Source organism: Haliotis rufescens, unplaced genomic scaffold (assembly GCF_023055435.1).
Source record: "Haliotis rufescens isolate VD_foot unplaced genomic scaffold, xgHalRufe1.0.p SCAF_24, whole genome shotgun sequence".
In the NCBI taxonomy this organism is placed as follows: Eukaryota; Metazoa; Mollusca; class Gastropoda; order Lepetellida; family Haliotidae; genus Haliotis; species Haliotis rufescens.
In genome coordinates, this window is record NW_025963935.1 from 997,982 (window position 1) to 1,013,902 (window position 15,921).

At 41.7% G+C, this 15,921-nt stretch overlaps 1 protein-coding gene across 2 annotated transcripts in view; it reads right to left on the reverse strand.

The window, feature by feature from the left end:
* The window catches only part of LOC124125677, a 64,950-nt gene that overhangs the window by 23,645 nt on the left and 25,384 nt on the right, over positions 1-15,921 (reverse strand). For both annotated transcript variants that reach the window (XM_048401919.1, XM_048401918.1), the window contains exons 2-3: positions 8,880-10,139; positions 4,639-4,847 (exon numbers count right to left, since the gene is read on the reverse strand). In XM_048401919.1, coding sequence (XP_048257876.1) covers positions 4,639-4,847; positions 8,880-9,387 — 717 coding nt within the window. In that variant the 5' untranslated portion in view covers positions 9,388-10,139. The remainder of the gene's footprint in view (positions 1-4,638; positions 4,848-8,879; positions 10,140-15,921) is intronic.

Sequence of the window (15,921 nt, forward strand, 5' to 3'; positions counted from 1 at the left end):
TGGAGGGGCGGTCTGGTAGCCTAGTGGTTAAAGCGTTCGCTCGTCACGCCGAAGACCCGGGTTCGATTCCCGACATGGGTACAATATGTGAAGCCCATTTGTGGTGTCCCCCGCCGTGATATTGCTGGAATATTGCTAAAAGCGGCGTGAAACCTCACCCACTCACTCACTCTATATTTGGTTAAAGTAAACATTATGATAGCTAGTTAAATAATCGAGCTATCTGAATGTCCAGCCTCCATCTTCTAAAACCCTCTCCAATTAAGTCGGCTGGCCTTCCTGTACATGAAGTTCGACGTGACGTCAGTGTTTATTACGTCACAACTACCTTGTTCCAACTTCGAATTACAATACTTAGAATCCAGTGGTGATCACAAGTAACCACACGCCAATATTCCATCGAAATATTTTTGGGGGATTGGTTTGTTTGTTGTTTAACGACGCAATGAACAAGTTCCTGGCTATATGACGGCGGCATGTATATAATCGAGTCTCACAATCCAGTGATTGATATTGTAAACAACGATTCATGCTATCGGGGTACGATGACCCGCAATCAGGCAACTCAACGATCCTGACAATACGATCCATTAAATCGTTTCTGACGACCAGCAGAGGTTGGGGACCAATTCTAGTTCCACTGGGTAATACTTTGAACTCGCAATGATTGATAAATCTCATGGTTTTGTGTCTCGAGGTGAACTCGTCCGTTCTTCTGAAAACCTTCGAAGACCGTTATATTGACACATTCATAGTGTGTGCCATGTGCCGAATATGTTCAGCATCTGGACACTCGAAATTGGTGAGTGGAATTTGGCGCATTATAAAAATAAAAAAGCAGCTGCTGTGCTTTAACACGTCTTCAAAAAACTTATGGTGTGTCATGGATGAGGGGTTATAAGTATTGTGTACATCTGCCTTGGTGAGGGGTTATTTGTGTGTGTCTATCTCCATGGGTGAGGGGTTATGTGTGTGTGTCTATCTCCATGGGTGAGGGGTTATTTGTGTGTGTAGGTCTCCATAGGTGAGGGGTTATTTGTGTGTGTCTATCTCCATAGGTGAGGGGTTATTTGTGTGTGTCTATCTCCATGGGTGAGGGGTAATTTGTGTGTGTCTATCTCCATGGGTGAGGGGTTATTTGTGTGTGTCTATCTCCATGGGTGAGGGGTTATTTCATTGACTGGAGGAGGTCCGATAGTTTTTTCAGATATTGAGGTAAACGTCGGTACCTTAAATTACCTTCCAGACTATAACGGGATCTGGTGGTCAGGCTCGTTGACTTGATTGATGCATGTCCCAATTGCGTGGATCGATGCTCATGATATTAATCACTGGATTATCTGGTCCAGACTCGATTATTAACAGACCGTCGTCATATAGCTGGAATATTGCTGAGTGCGGCGTTAAACAAAAACAACAAACAAAATAAACCATGCATGTGGGGTTAATTTGTATGTATCTTGTATGTATGTATCTTGTATGTATGTCAACTTTACATTGTATTTGTCTGACGGCCGTGGCCCTCTGGCATCCTGCCAACAAGTCGGTGACGTCATGGCCGTAGCGTGTAGTGTGTGGTGCTATGCGTGTTAATCAATCGTCGCCACAATCCTTCTGCTTATCGAGTTACTGAAGGGCTTGGCCGTGAGCACACCGGCTGATCGAATCAGTGTCTCGCGATGATCACTTGGTTTGCAGTGTAGAAGAATGTGACTTACAACATACTTGAAAACCAGAGTGAGTACGTGAGTGACAATTTGACTGACTCATTCACTGAGTGAGTTCACATAGAGAGATGGTGGATGAGGTGAGGTGGTGAGGTGGTGAGGTGAAATGGGGTTTAACGTCGCGTCCAAGATTATTGCACTTACATAGCGACGAGCATGCACGTGTGTGTGTGTGTGTGTGTGTGTGTGTGTGTGTGTGGCTGCTTGTACTAGTCCGGACTGATGTCGATTTATAGTGCTAGCTCACTGAGATACCATGCCGCAGTTTAACATGAATACCCCACTCAGATACAGTATACTGACTCCGAGCCGACCAGTCCTTGTTTTAGCCCCTTAATGCCGAGCGCCGGACAGGGTAACAACAAGTACCACCTTTCACGTCTTTTGGTATGACGCGGCCGGGGATCGAACCCCGGACCTTCCGCTCTCCGGGCGGATGGTGGATGAGGACACATTGACAAATTTTGCATAAAGTTTGAATTTTACAATATCGATAAGCATATATGCACAGATAACGTAAGAGTGAGTGGGTGAGTGAGTTGGGTTTAACGCCGCTTTTAACAGTATTCCAGTTATATCATGGCGTGTCAGTTAATGTGGGAGGAAAGCCCGAAGTGATGCAGGTCTCAGACGTTTACCACTTTGGTGAAACCCACGAGCACGGGTATGGTGCTGACAAACCTAGAAACATAATCGGGGCGAACCGGGATTCGAACCCACAATCATAGGTTTCTGGCGTGCCCAAGGGACGCAACTCTGCACAGCGAATCGCGGCGCCTTAGACGACTTTGCCACCCGTGACCCTTAGATGGTTGATGAGGACACACTGACAAATTTTGCATTAAGTTTAAATTTTACAATATCGATAAGCATACATGCACAGATAACGAAAGCATGGATTGGGTTAGAGCAAGTTCATCTTCCAAAGACCTATATCGTATTCGACGTAATAAGCGCCCAAGCGATATTTGCTTATAAATTGGCTAGTGAACAATCCCAATTAGCACCCCATCCGATTGATCAATGTACACAAGACTTATTTTTTCGTGTATAATACGCACTCGTGTGTTATATGCACCCTTAAATTATGGGCAATTAAATTATGGGCTGTCAGCATAAACCACGAAATGTATCTTTCAACTCTTTTTTTTTCTCACCAAAATAATATCCTAATAAGAGACCCCTATTTCTAATTTTGAGAGCGCCCTGGGTGCTTATTACGTCAAATACTGTAATAACGAGCTCGACCCAAACAGACTGACATTAATTAAATTTTTGACCGGTAGGATAATAACTAGCGCACATGAATCCAATCTGGGAAATTTCAAGTTATTAGTAATATTACAGCAATATGGAGATCTGAAATAATTAACAAACCGTTACAAGCATGAGAACTCTGAATGCCACGTTTGTGTTCTGCGGGTTTAAGAAAAGATCAACGCATTAACGTCAGTCAAAGTGCACTTCCAGGAATCGTATGTTATCTTAAGTGTCAGTTTACAATCTCATCAATCAGAGATTCCAATTCCAAATGTTAATATAATAATAATAATAAAAATGGATAATAACGTCAGTTCGTTGTCAGTTACTGGAGGGTAGAGTTAATATTTAAATATGCGTCTGTAGGTCGAAGCTCACTGCTGAGCATAACACAGTTCCGTTGTATTTAGTTAAATTCAGTTCAATTTATATGCGACAGGGGCGGTAGGTTAGCCTTGCGGTTAAAGTGTTAAAGTGTTTTCGTCAGAGCGAAAACCCGAGTTCGATTCTCCCCCTGATCACAATTTGCAATCCCCATTCACTCAGCTGACAAATGCAAAAGAATGAATAAATAAATGTTGCTTTACGACGCATCAGCAATATTAGTCTTTCGCGGCGAAGAACAAAAGAAAAGCGGAATAAATAACGTGGAAATATGGTGGAAATATAGTGGAAATATTGTGGAATTATGGTGAAAATATATTGCAAAAATAGTGGAAATATGGTGAAAACAGTGGAAATATGGTTGAAATATAGTGGAAATATCGTGAAAACATAGTGGAAATATGGTGGAAATAAGGTGGAAAAATGGCGGAAATAAGGCGGAAATATGGTGGAAATAAGCTGGAAATATGGTGAAAATATCGTGGAAATATGGTGGAAATATAGTCTATCAGCCCGGCAATATTTCGATACCAAACAGGGGGCAAAATTGTGACAGGTTTAAAGGTAATGCTATCTAAATGTACAATAAATATGATAACATTTGAAATCGAGTAGGTTTGCATGTTTTTTCTAAGTTCTTTTGAAGGTCTCCAAAGTTGGCACAGGAGAATGGCCAGTACAATATGTTGTCCGGTGAGTAGCATATAATTAACTTCTTTGTTTACTTCCTGTCTTGGTAATTGTACCATAGCAACAGTAATTGCAGAAATTGCTTGTCGTAAGAGGCAACTAACGGGATCGCTGACTTGGTTGATGCATGTCATCGATCCCAACTGCGTGGATGGATGCTCATGATATTAATCACTGGATTGTGTGGTCACACACGCTTATTTAAAGACCGCCGTCATAGAGCTGGAATATTGCTGAGTGCAAAAACAACAAACCAACTACAACAACAACACGTTATTTGTAGCGTTCCCCGCGAGAATATTGCGGCGTCATATGTTACTCACTCACCGACATAGAACATCCGTCCATAGTTTGAGGGGCGGTCGGGTAGCCTAGTGGTTAAAGCGTTCGCTCGTCACGCCGAAGACCCTGGTTCGATTCCCGACATGGGAACAATGTGTGAAGCCCATTTCTGGTGTCCCCCGCCGTGATATGGCTGGAATATTGCTAAAAGCGGCGTAAAACCATACTCACTCACTCACTCACTCCATAGTTTGACTATGTACAGCAATGTTCTTCATCAACATGTCACACTTACCCCCGCCCGTCCTCCCCCGAGGCAGTCAAGGACACCGTCGCCATTCAGGTCAGCGTTACAGTTGACGCCGTATATCTCGTGCGGAGCGTAGTGCCGCCATAGCTCCTTCCCCGTCCTTCCGTCAAGGGCGAGTAATCCGCCGAAACAAGGCTTCGTACCGTTAAAATAAATATCACACACGATGTCGGGAATCCCATAGCCGTCAGCCCCTGTTTAGAAGAATAGAGCAAAAGAATGAATAAATAAATGCATCAGCAATATTACAGTCTTTCGCGGCGAAGAACAAAAGAAAAGCGGAATAAATAACGTGGAAATATAGTGGAAATATTGTGGAATTATGGTGAAAATATATTGCAAAAAAGTGGAAATATTGTGAAAACATAGTGGAAATATGATTGAAAAATAGTGGAAATATCGTGAAAACATAGTGGAAATATGGTGGAAATAAGGTGGAAAAATGGCGGAAATAAGGTGGAAATATGGTTGAAATAAGGTGGAAATATGGTGAAAATATCGTGGAAATATGGTGGAAATATATTGGAAATATGGTGGAAATATAGTGGGAGTAAGGTGAAAATATGCATGATTTGAAACGTTTTGTTTGTCAGATAAGTTCATGAAGCAAGTTTTGACCAAACAATCCACTGACTCGCGTCATGAGCATCGACCTACGCAGTTGGGGTACGATGACATTAGACACCGACCATTGATTGGTAATGTGTGTGAGTGGTGTTTGGAAATGTGATGGGTAGGGGGTGGAAGAGATTTTATGGAATCGAAAAAGTCCCCAAATCCTTGAACAACATAATTCAGCTTCAAAATGTCCAAAAAACAACAACACAAGATATACATGTTGGCGAGATGCTATATTATGAAGTATCTATTTAGGCTCATAGGTTTAAATAAAAAAAATATCTGTTTTTGCACCTGTAGCTAAAAAATATCCAAACAAAATCCAGCCCCAACCAAACCAGGGTGTATACTTTCTTTTACCCGTCAGTTTACATGTGTGAAATGTCAGACGTGTCGGGTTTTCCCTCTCATTTTCACAATCTTTAAATATTTGACACGTGCATTTGCTAAATCTTTGCGTGGCCATTCTGTACTAATGTTTCCCTGAAAGAGCCACAGAATATGAGGGGGCACGTGTGGCCCAGTCGTCTAAGGCGCCGCGATTCCCTGTGCAGAGTTGCGTCCCTTTGGCACGCCAGAAACCTATGATTGTGGGTTCGAATCCCGGTTCGCCCCGATTATGTTTCTAGGTATGTCAGCACCATACCCGTGCTCGTGGGTTTCACCGAACGGTAAACGTCTGAGACCTGCATCACTTCGGGCTTTCCTCCCACATTAATCTGACACGCCGTGATATAACTGGAATACTGTTAAAAGCGGCGTTAAATTCAACTCACTCAATCACTCACTCAATCACCCACTAACAGAATATGAAGAGCAGCTTTATGTCATACACTCATCGATTAGAACACATGTTATACATTCTGAGCGCACAGAGACCAATGCGGTAAAGACGTAAATGTTGTTACAATGGTAACACGAGAAGACGCGCGTGTCGTAACAATGTCCACGTCCACACCGAGGGAACGCTGTCAACGTCCTCCTCGGCTGTATTGGTGAACACTGTCAGTTAGTAAACAGTGAGTCAACGTTGGGAATAATGTGCTATAAAAATAAAGGGCCGTGTGGTGACTGTTCTAAGTTCGCCAGGAATAGACGCTGTGTTCACATTATCTTCCACTACAAACTAGGACGTTACACACAGAGGACGTTACACACAGAGGACGTTACACACAGAGGACGTTACACACAGAGGACGTTACAGGGTGAGAAAACAGTTGCGAGTATATATACTACTCAAAAGAAGTTAAGGATCACCCGATTCTTTCATATTGGTAATGTTAATCTGTCATGGCATGAGAGATTAACTATTGTTATATTAAAGAATGAGGTGATCCTTCACTTCTTTTGAGTAGTATATTAACAAATGAACGTCTAAATCAATGTTTCACTCTCGCTTTCAAGCTTGAAACAAACATAAAAGTTCAGCTAGCATACGCCTTCCTGTAGCTTTAATATTGCGGCGTTTAACAAGAAGCAGACAAACAAAATCTAGCATATACTGAAATTGAATATCAGGTAACATCAGGACAACTATTTAGGGGTCACTCAATTTTGGGGATCACTGTAAAGAGAGATCAAGAATTGTCCTCAACAAAACCTGACACCGTTTGCATAAAGAGAGAATACGTTATGTTGAGACATGGTAGTTAGGTTTGTCTTAGCACTAAGGTCTATTAGTCGCAACTCTGGCTCAAGTATATTCGGTTGCGATAGGATGTGCTTAGTGCTTGGATTTGTGGCTAAACACACACACACACACACACACACACACACACACACACACACACACACACACACTCTCTCTCTCTCTCTCTCTCTCTCTCTCTCACACACACACACACAATCACACATACACACTCCGTCCTATTAAAAAGTCGGTCACTTATGCCCATTTTCAATTATGTCACAGCAGCCAGTTCTACAGGGAATCGGACTGCAGACGGACACGGCACGGGTTGTGGGGCCCACAATCTTGGATTCGAACATGGTACCAGCGAACCATGGACTAATAAACTTATAGGTGGCGCCAAAAACCACGGGTCGTCGGTGCTCTCCACAGTATGAAATAAAATCACAACGACACTGGGGAACTCGATACATCATCCAGACGTGGGTAGGCAATATCAGTCAAATCCAATGTTTGTTTTTAATCGATTTGAAAACCAATTCCGAGTATAAAACAGACAACATTTGTCTTTCTTTCATGAGTTGTCTCGTCTAACGTGATAGTGTAACTCGGCGGGGATCACTCATCTCTCATCTAACATCGGCCTACATCAACGGCGCCTACGGTGGAGATGGAGTTGACATTTGTGATGCTGGAATTTCCCAGGAGCAATAGACAATAAGTGCTTCCTCAATCGTTCGTGTCATTGAAGTACATGACTTTTATTTCGTTTCCGCGGGCGATGATACAAAAAAACGGATTACAGAATTACAAATGTCAAGCTACATTAGCGTATCACTTAGATTTGCTTTAAAAAGTTAATCAAAAGGGTAGTCTTTTTTGAAGATTCACGAGAACCATCTATTCCCATTGTCAGAAACGCGGAAAAACATTTTTTCTCTTCCGACCATTTCTGTGAGACAATGGAACGCAAAACATAATTTTAGAATTCAAATATAATAAACAAAATGTCTGACATATGTTATCGATTATTAATTTCTTTCATGACAATTGCCAGATCAAAATACTCGTGCCGAATACTGGCGTATGGTCGAATATCAGTATAAGTTATACATATGGTTTTATATAAAGTAGTCATGCGAATATGATTTCATCCACCATAATGCTCAGTTATTGTTGACGTCACAGTAGTGTTGACGTGATATGTTATGAAATCATAAATCAGCTTCGCCTAACGGTTCTTACGTAATGAACATGCATCGTTCTCTCTTTAGACAGGCGTAGATAATGGGCGCGAGGGTAAAGAACCGTGTGCTTCAGGATTAAGGGTCGGGTTCGATTCCACATTACTCTCTCTCTCTGTCTCTCTCTCTCTCTGTCTCTCTCTCCTTCTCCCGCGCTCTCTTTCTCCCTCTCTCGTTTCATCTCATTATCTCTCTCTTCTCTCTTTCCCTCGCTTCATATCTCTCCCTCTCTCTCTCTCGTGTCAGGATCAATTTGTACCTATATCTCTATACCTATACCCTCTCTCTCTTTCTGTCTTTCTTCATCTCATTCTCTCTCTTACTGTTTCCCTCGCTTCAACTCTTCTCTTTCTCACTCCCTCTATTTCTTTCTCTCTCTCTCTCTCTCTCTCTCTCTCTCTCTCTCTCTCTCACTCTATCTTCCCTCTCTCTCTCTCGCTTCATTTCATTCTCTCTCTCTACCTAGTTTCATCTAATTATCTCTCTCTTCTCTCTTTCCCTCGCTTCATATCTTCTCTTTCTCACTCTCACTCTATCTCTCTCACTCTCTCGCTCTCTCTCTCTCTCTGTCTCTCTCTCTCTCTCCCTCTCTCTCTCGCTTCATCTCATGATCTCGCTCTCTCGCTTTCTATCTTGTGTCAGTATCATTGTATACCTATATCGTCCTCAATCGGGAAATCCCGACACTTATTAAATCATTATGATACACACAAGAACCTACAAGCATCCTTTACCTGTCGCAAATCCCATTATGACATCAAGTATTCCATCCTGATTGACCTCCACCATCCTGAATGCAGTTTCTGTCAACATCTTCGGCATTCCAATAACCCAAACATCCTCCACCTCAATATTATCACAGCCAATCACAGCCATCGTCTCAGCATCCTTTCCACCAATGAGCTTCTGTGTTAGAAAATCATAGCGGTGTTGATACCGGTTCACCAGGAACAATATGAGAATCATCAGTCCGCCAAGGGAGGCAACTAGGAACAGGAAGTACAGAATTGGCCGGATGAGAAGTCTACATTTACAATCTGGTCGTCTACTTTTCACCCTTGCTCTTTGTCGGGGGTGCATGAGCGGTTTCGTGGCAGATGACACGTCAAGGATTGGGTCCTCCACGAACACGTCATCATCGTCAGAATACTCCCCATCGTACACTTTGTCACTGCTGTAGTCTTCCTGGTACCCATTGTGTTCCCGGGGCGGCTTCCGGCTGAAGATAACCTTGGTATCCATGTTTCCTATATCCAACGTTATGGACCTTGGGCGCAAATATGATGACTACAGCCGATCAGTGTGACATGCTGTCATGGATTGGCACGCCGTCGTTTTGTGATGTATTGTGTTGTGTTGTGATGTTTTGAGATGTATTTGGATGTATTGAATGTATTTGATGTATTTGGATATATTTGGATGTATTGGATGTATTTGGATGAATTGTGATGTATTTGGATGTATTGGATGTATTGTGATGTTTTTGGATTTATTAGGTGTATTTGGAGGTATTGGGTGTATTTGGATGTGTTGTGATGTATTGTGAGGTATCGTGATGTATTGTGATGTATTGTGGTGTATTGAGATGTATTTGGATGTATTGAATGTATTGGATGTATTGTGATTTATTTGGATGTATTAGGTGTATTTGGAGGTATTGGGTGTATTTGAATGTGTTGTGATGTATTGTGAGGTATCGTGATGTATTGTGATGTATTGTGATGTATTGGATGTATTAGATGTATTGTGATGTATTTGGAAGTATTGTGAGGGATCGTGATGTATTGTTGTTCCTCAGAGCAGAACACGAGGCAGAGTTGGCGGAGACTGCATTAACTGATTTATAACGACACACTCAGTCCGCTGTTGGTTGTATCGCCTCACAGAGATGTCATATCATGCTGAGTGCTCAATCGGTACAATGAATGTAGGGACAGAAGCTCCTTGAGATGCTGATGAACCTGTTTCTTGTGTGATGGATTACATGTCCTCTCCTGCAGGAAAACAAAATAAATATGTTCATAAACAGAGGAAAAACAATAATTGTATGAGAACATTGGACACAAACACGTTTCTATGTCAACAGTTCCTCCCGGTCTTAAAACAAGAGGGGCGGTCGGGTAGCTTAGTGGTTAAAGCGATCGCTCGTCACGCCGAAGACCCGGGTTCGATTCCGGATAGGGTACATTGTGTGAAGCCCATTTCTGGTGTCATATCAACCCCATTTTGAGATAGTGATGTAAATCCTCCATATAGAACAGATTGGCATGCTTGTATTATCGACAATATAACCACTTAAACATGTACTCTCGCAGGTTCCCACCATCGGTATCATCCCGACCAGCTACATGGCCCCCTGTGTGCAGGACTTCCCGATACAAATGACCCCTGCTGCTTGCAATGTGCACGTGTTGTGAGTGCAGCAATTTACATTATTTACAAGCCATCACTTGCAGGCTGAATATGACAACTACTCCCACTAAGTATAATGTCAATTAAAGTCTATTTTATTATTATTGAAAACTGCATGTACAGTAGTGCATCGGACTTAAATGAGTAATGATATATACAATGCCTCCCACTTTGTCAGCTACATAGTTTAAATATGAATATAAAGTTTTTAATATATGTGTTATGTCAAACAAACATGGCGATAATGTCGGATCATTTGTGAACATTTTATTCACTCAAGTCTGCTAAAACACAATAGAACACAGGTGAGCGAAGATAATACCATATTTAAACATGAAGCGACGGATATGGATTACAACCAGCTCATACTTTTATTCTTTATTCTTGAGGACGAGTATTACTTTTTGCTAGTATGCCCGCATTATGATGAACTAAGAAAAGTATATTTACCAAAATATTTTCATGTAAACCATTGTACATTTAAGTTTAAACTATTACTGACCACTTGCAACATTGAAACCATAAGAATTATTTCTATGTACATATATCATGCTTTTATACAAAGAAAATCAAGTTTGGAAATTATATGATTGTACCAATTGCTCCTGTAATCATAATTGTACTATAGGCCTGTGGCCTCCTCAATACATTGAATAAAGAAATTGAAATTGAAATTTTTATTCTTTTAAATGGTGCCTTCTGCTCTTCATTGTAGTTATCATTTGAGTGTTAGTGACTGCTTGATAATAATAATAAATAAAAATTAATAATAATAATCATCATCATCATCATCATCAGAGTTTGCATTTCTGCTATTTTATCTATAGATTATGATGATGATGATGATAACAACAACAATCATCATTATCATCATCATCTATAGATAAAAATAGCAGAAATGCAAACTCTGAGATTTGTCCAGATCTGTCTTCATGTGTTACACAATATATATGATTGATAGGTTTCATAGACAGAAGAGTCAATATATCTGACATACACACATCGAACATTCTACGCAGATGTGAGATGTGACGTTCTAGCTGGGTCAAAGCGATAACATCCACTTATACAATCAAACCATAATATCAACGTAACATTCCGTTACATTCAGTGTTGTAGTGCGGGCCGCCGGGGGCACGTTACACGGACACGGTGTCGTCATTTGTCAGTGATTCAAGATCACAAACTTGTGATACAGGTGAAATGGTTAAACGCATTCGCCAACACTCGCCCCTTTCCGTAACCTGCAAGACGGCTTGTCCCGGAATAACACGAGCTGGACACGAATGAGTTAGGCGGACTGCTCATAGTCACAACGACATCCACCATTCCCCAAATTATGATTATGGAAGGGGATTTGTTGCTTTTTTATAATGTCGATTATCGCAAAACAAGCAGCTCTCAAGCTCGTTTTTCGCTCCACAAACCCCGGTGCCATTGCTGGTGATAGGATACCCATATCGTTATATACTATCTGTATAGTCGTGTCGAGTTGATTACTGTCAATACGTCATGCCATTATCAACCTCATCAGCCATTCTTACTGAAGCCGACGTGGAGTGTTTATTTGATGGTCGATAACGCAATGTTCTTAAACCTTTGTTCATGTCAAAATCACTTCAACAAGGTCGAGTTCTTGGAACTATCAATGCTGGGCGTGCTATAGACTACATTGCACCAGGGATTTTGTTTGTCTTTCTGCCCGTCTGTCATTGTCTCTCTGTCGCTCTGTGCATTCTCTTACTTATTGTCTCTCCATCTTCCCGTAGCAAGGGAGTTAACTGACTGAAAAGTCCAGTTTCCACCCTAGCCGAACTTTGATTGCAGGATTTGCAGAGCATGTGTGCCGCCAACTCGGCGTCAACAGATATTTTCCAAATCTTCTCCTGTTTTTAATCAAGGTGATGACAAGAAATACCCGCTTTATCACAATATAGATTATGATTATGGATCAGATCGTCTTGACTGGGCCCCGCCAATTGGTCAAAATAGGAGGGACATAGAAGGGACATAACTCGTAATAGCCACTGGTGTAGCTACGATCAGGGTCAGACATCCCAGCCTAGGGTGGCAAGGGTGAAAACTAGACTGTTACTGTCAGTTAAATCCCTTGCCTAGGGAAGATGTCTCTCGCTCTCAATCTGTTGTCCTCTATTTAATATTTTGCTCGCTCTCTCTCTCTCTCTCTCTCTCTCTCTCTCTCACTGTCTCTCTCTCTCTATCTCTCTCTCACTGTCTCTCTCTCTCACTGTCTCTCTCTCTCTCTCTCTCTCTCTCTCTCTCTCTCTCTCTCACTGTCTCTCTATCTCCCAAATATTTTAATCTAAACACAAAGGCTCGCTCTACAACATTTATTAATCATTTTATCATCGCTCCTGGTGTCAAATGGGATGGTTTACTTAATACCTAGTTCGTCCTCTGGAAATAAGTATGTCTGTCTGATCAACACACGTTTCATGTCATACACACTCTTTCAGACACATGTCCTGATCATGAAGTAGTTTTAACAGCATGTATTCCCCCAGAGAGGGCAATGTCGTCCAGTTGTCATTGTAATTCGATCAATTGTGTTGACTTCTAACTATACAAACAGACTGTATTGATTTTAGGAGCCCCTGGAAGCTCTTTATTTTGTAGAATGCTTTTACTGCGGAGTTACGAATGCTGCGTCTTATCACTTCCGGTTCATTTCTTGTCGTCGGACGATAAAAGTGTTACTATCAATAAAAACCGGCCTTTACAGACACACTCAGATTCCTACCGGGGTACTGTGTCAATAATAGTTCCCCAAACGGTTTCTAAAACCTGATCGATCTATGTGATACGTTTTCATGCTGTTGTAAAGTATAACAGTGAAGGACTATTTGGCCTTTTACAATGGCTCTATATACTGACTGGAATTATTGAGGGGACGGTTCAATGTGTTCAAGTCTCCTGTGTACCCGACGATGACTCGGATGGTTGGGCAGTTTGGAATAGTTTGGAGTAGAGTGGAATGTTTGGAATAGTTTTGCAATATTTGGAATAGTTTAGAAATGTTTGGGATGGTTTGGAAATGTTTGGGATGGTTTGGAAATGTTTGGGATGGTTTGGCGTGTTTGGAATAGTTTGGCAATGTTTGAGATGGTTTGGCGTTTTTGGAATAGTTTGGCAATGTTTGTAATAGGTTGGAATGTTTGGAATAGTTTGGCAATGTTTGGAAAAGTTTGGAAATGTTTGAGATGGTTTGGCGTGTTGAGAAATAGTTTGGCAAGTTTTGGAATAGTTTGGCAATGTTTGGAATAGTGTGGCAATGTTTGGGATGGTTTAGCAATGTTTGGAATAGTTAAGTACTGTTTGGAATAGTTTAGCAATGTTTGGAATGGCTTGGCGTGTTTGGAATAGTTTGGCAATGTTTGGAATAGTTTAGCAATGCTTGAAAAAGTTTGGAAATGTTTGAGATGGTTTGGCATGTTTGGAATAGCTTGGCAATGTTTGGAATGGTTTGGCGTGTTTGGAATAGTTTGGCAATGTTTGAAATAGTTTGGAAATGTTTGGGATGGTTTGGCAATGTTTGGGATGGTTTGGTGTGTTTGGAATAGCTTAGCAATGTTTGGAATAGTTTGGCTATGTTTGGAATAGTTTCGGATGGTTTGGCGTGTTTAGGAATAGTTTGGAAATGTTTGGAATAACATAACATGCCACCATGAAGGCTCGTGTTTAGTCAAATTTCTTATCAATATTTCTGTGTTCCGTTATTTCCCAAATGGGTACAAGAAATGCCATTAGGCCTGTAAACAACAGATCCGTCAGTAACTGGACTTATACATGAAAACAAATCTCGTTCCCGAGCCCCTGAACGAGAATACGTGCACTTCCGGTATGTGAGGGAGTTGCCTGTACTTCCGCGTGTGTCAATTGAATGTGGGAAGTGGACATGTCTGACCCTCATGTTGATGATTCACACAAGCACGGATAAGATGTTTAGGCTCCAAGGGTCACGATGAGGACAATTATGGGATTCGAACTCACTGCAACGGTGGTGAGTAGTTCACCTCAGACCACACAGACACACGTCGGTCTCGGAGAGGAGGTGGATGGGTGACCACGTTCAGCAGCTTGACTCCTGAGAGTTTCTAGGGCTTCGGTCCTGCCCCACACTGAAGCACGTGTACCACATGTGGTGTCGCCTTAGGCAAGTGACTTTGTTCGAAATGTGCCTCTGTTCACCCAGCAGTGAGTGGGTACCCGGTAGGATGAGATGGTAATGTGGCTGTTAACCTTCTAGCGCCTCACAGGCAGCTTCGGTTGTATACTCCCCAGGGAGCTGAGAATGAAAATCGAGTGCTCACTGATCCATTGACTGTGGTAATAATAGTGTAGCGCTATGAGCATCCACTTGGGGAATGGAATTATAAATGCACTTCTTCTTCTTCTTCTTCTTCTTATTATTATTATTATCATTATTATCATTATCATTATTATTATTATTATTATTATTATTATTACATGCTCCTGTCTACTTTCGTTGGATTAAAACCATCTTCCCGAGGCAAGGGCATTAACTGACTATAGACGTTCCCCCTGGACTTTTATAGTCAGCTAACGCCTTGCCTCGGGAAGACGGATTAAAACAGATCGAGTTGGGGAACTGAGAATGTTAGCAGTTAGTACCAAACAGACACTTGAACACTAAGTTAGCTGAAGCCGAACATTTTAATTAAAAACAAATTTCAACCCAAAATTTCACTACACATACAACACAATCTACTTTTTACTGCCAGTGACATTTCTGAGAAATGTTATTTTATCTCACATGCAACCTTGAAGTGAGACTCACTGTCAGTTTATGTCTAGACTTTGTTATTGGTGTTTTGTGTGCGACATTGTCAGTTATTGCAAGATCTCCATAATAAAACAACGGCAGACAGCAGACAGGCGTGTGATGTTTGAACATGAATAGTACTGGCAAGGACGGCGGCGACTGTGTAATTTGAGTGATATAGCCAACAAATATAGATAGCGTCGTTCTCTCGCACTCCCTCTCTTCCTTTCCTTATTCTCTCTCTCTCACACACAATCTGCGTGCGTCTCCCTGTCTCGTCTCGGTCGCCGTTCTGTTTCCTCTCCTCTATCTACGCTTCAGTCCCTGCCTCAACTGGTACAACTTTACAGGCCCTATCCAAATACAATTTACAATAAAATGACGCCTGTCTGTTTCCCTCACTCATCCCTTCCATCTCTCCCACCTTCCCTCATTCCTTCCCTCTCTCCCTCATTCCTTCCCTTTCTCCCTCATTCTTTCCCTCTCTCCCTCCCTCTTTCCCTCATTCTTTCCCTCTCTCCCTCCCTCTCTCCCTCATTCTTTCCCTCTCTCCCTCATTC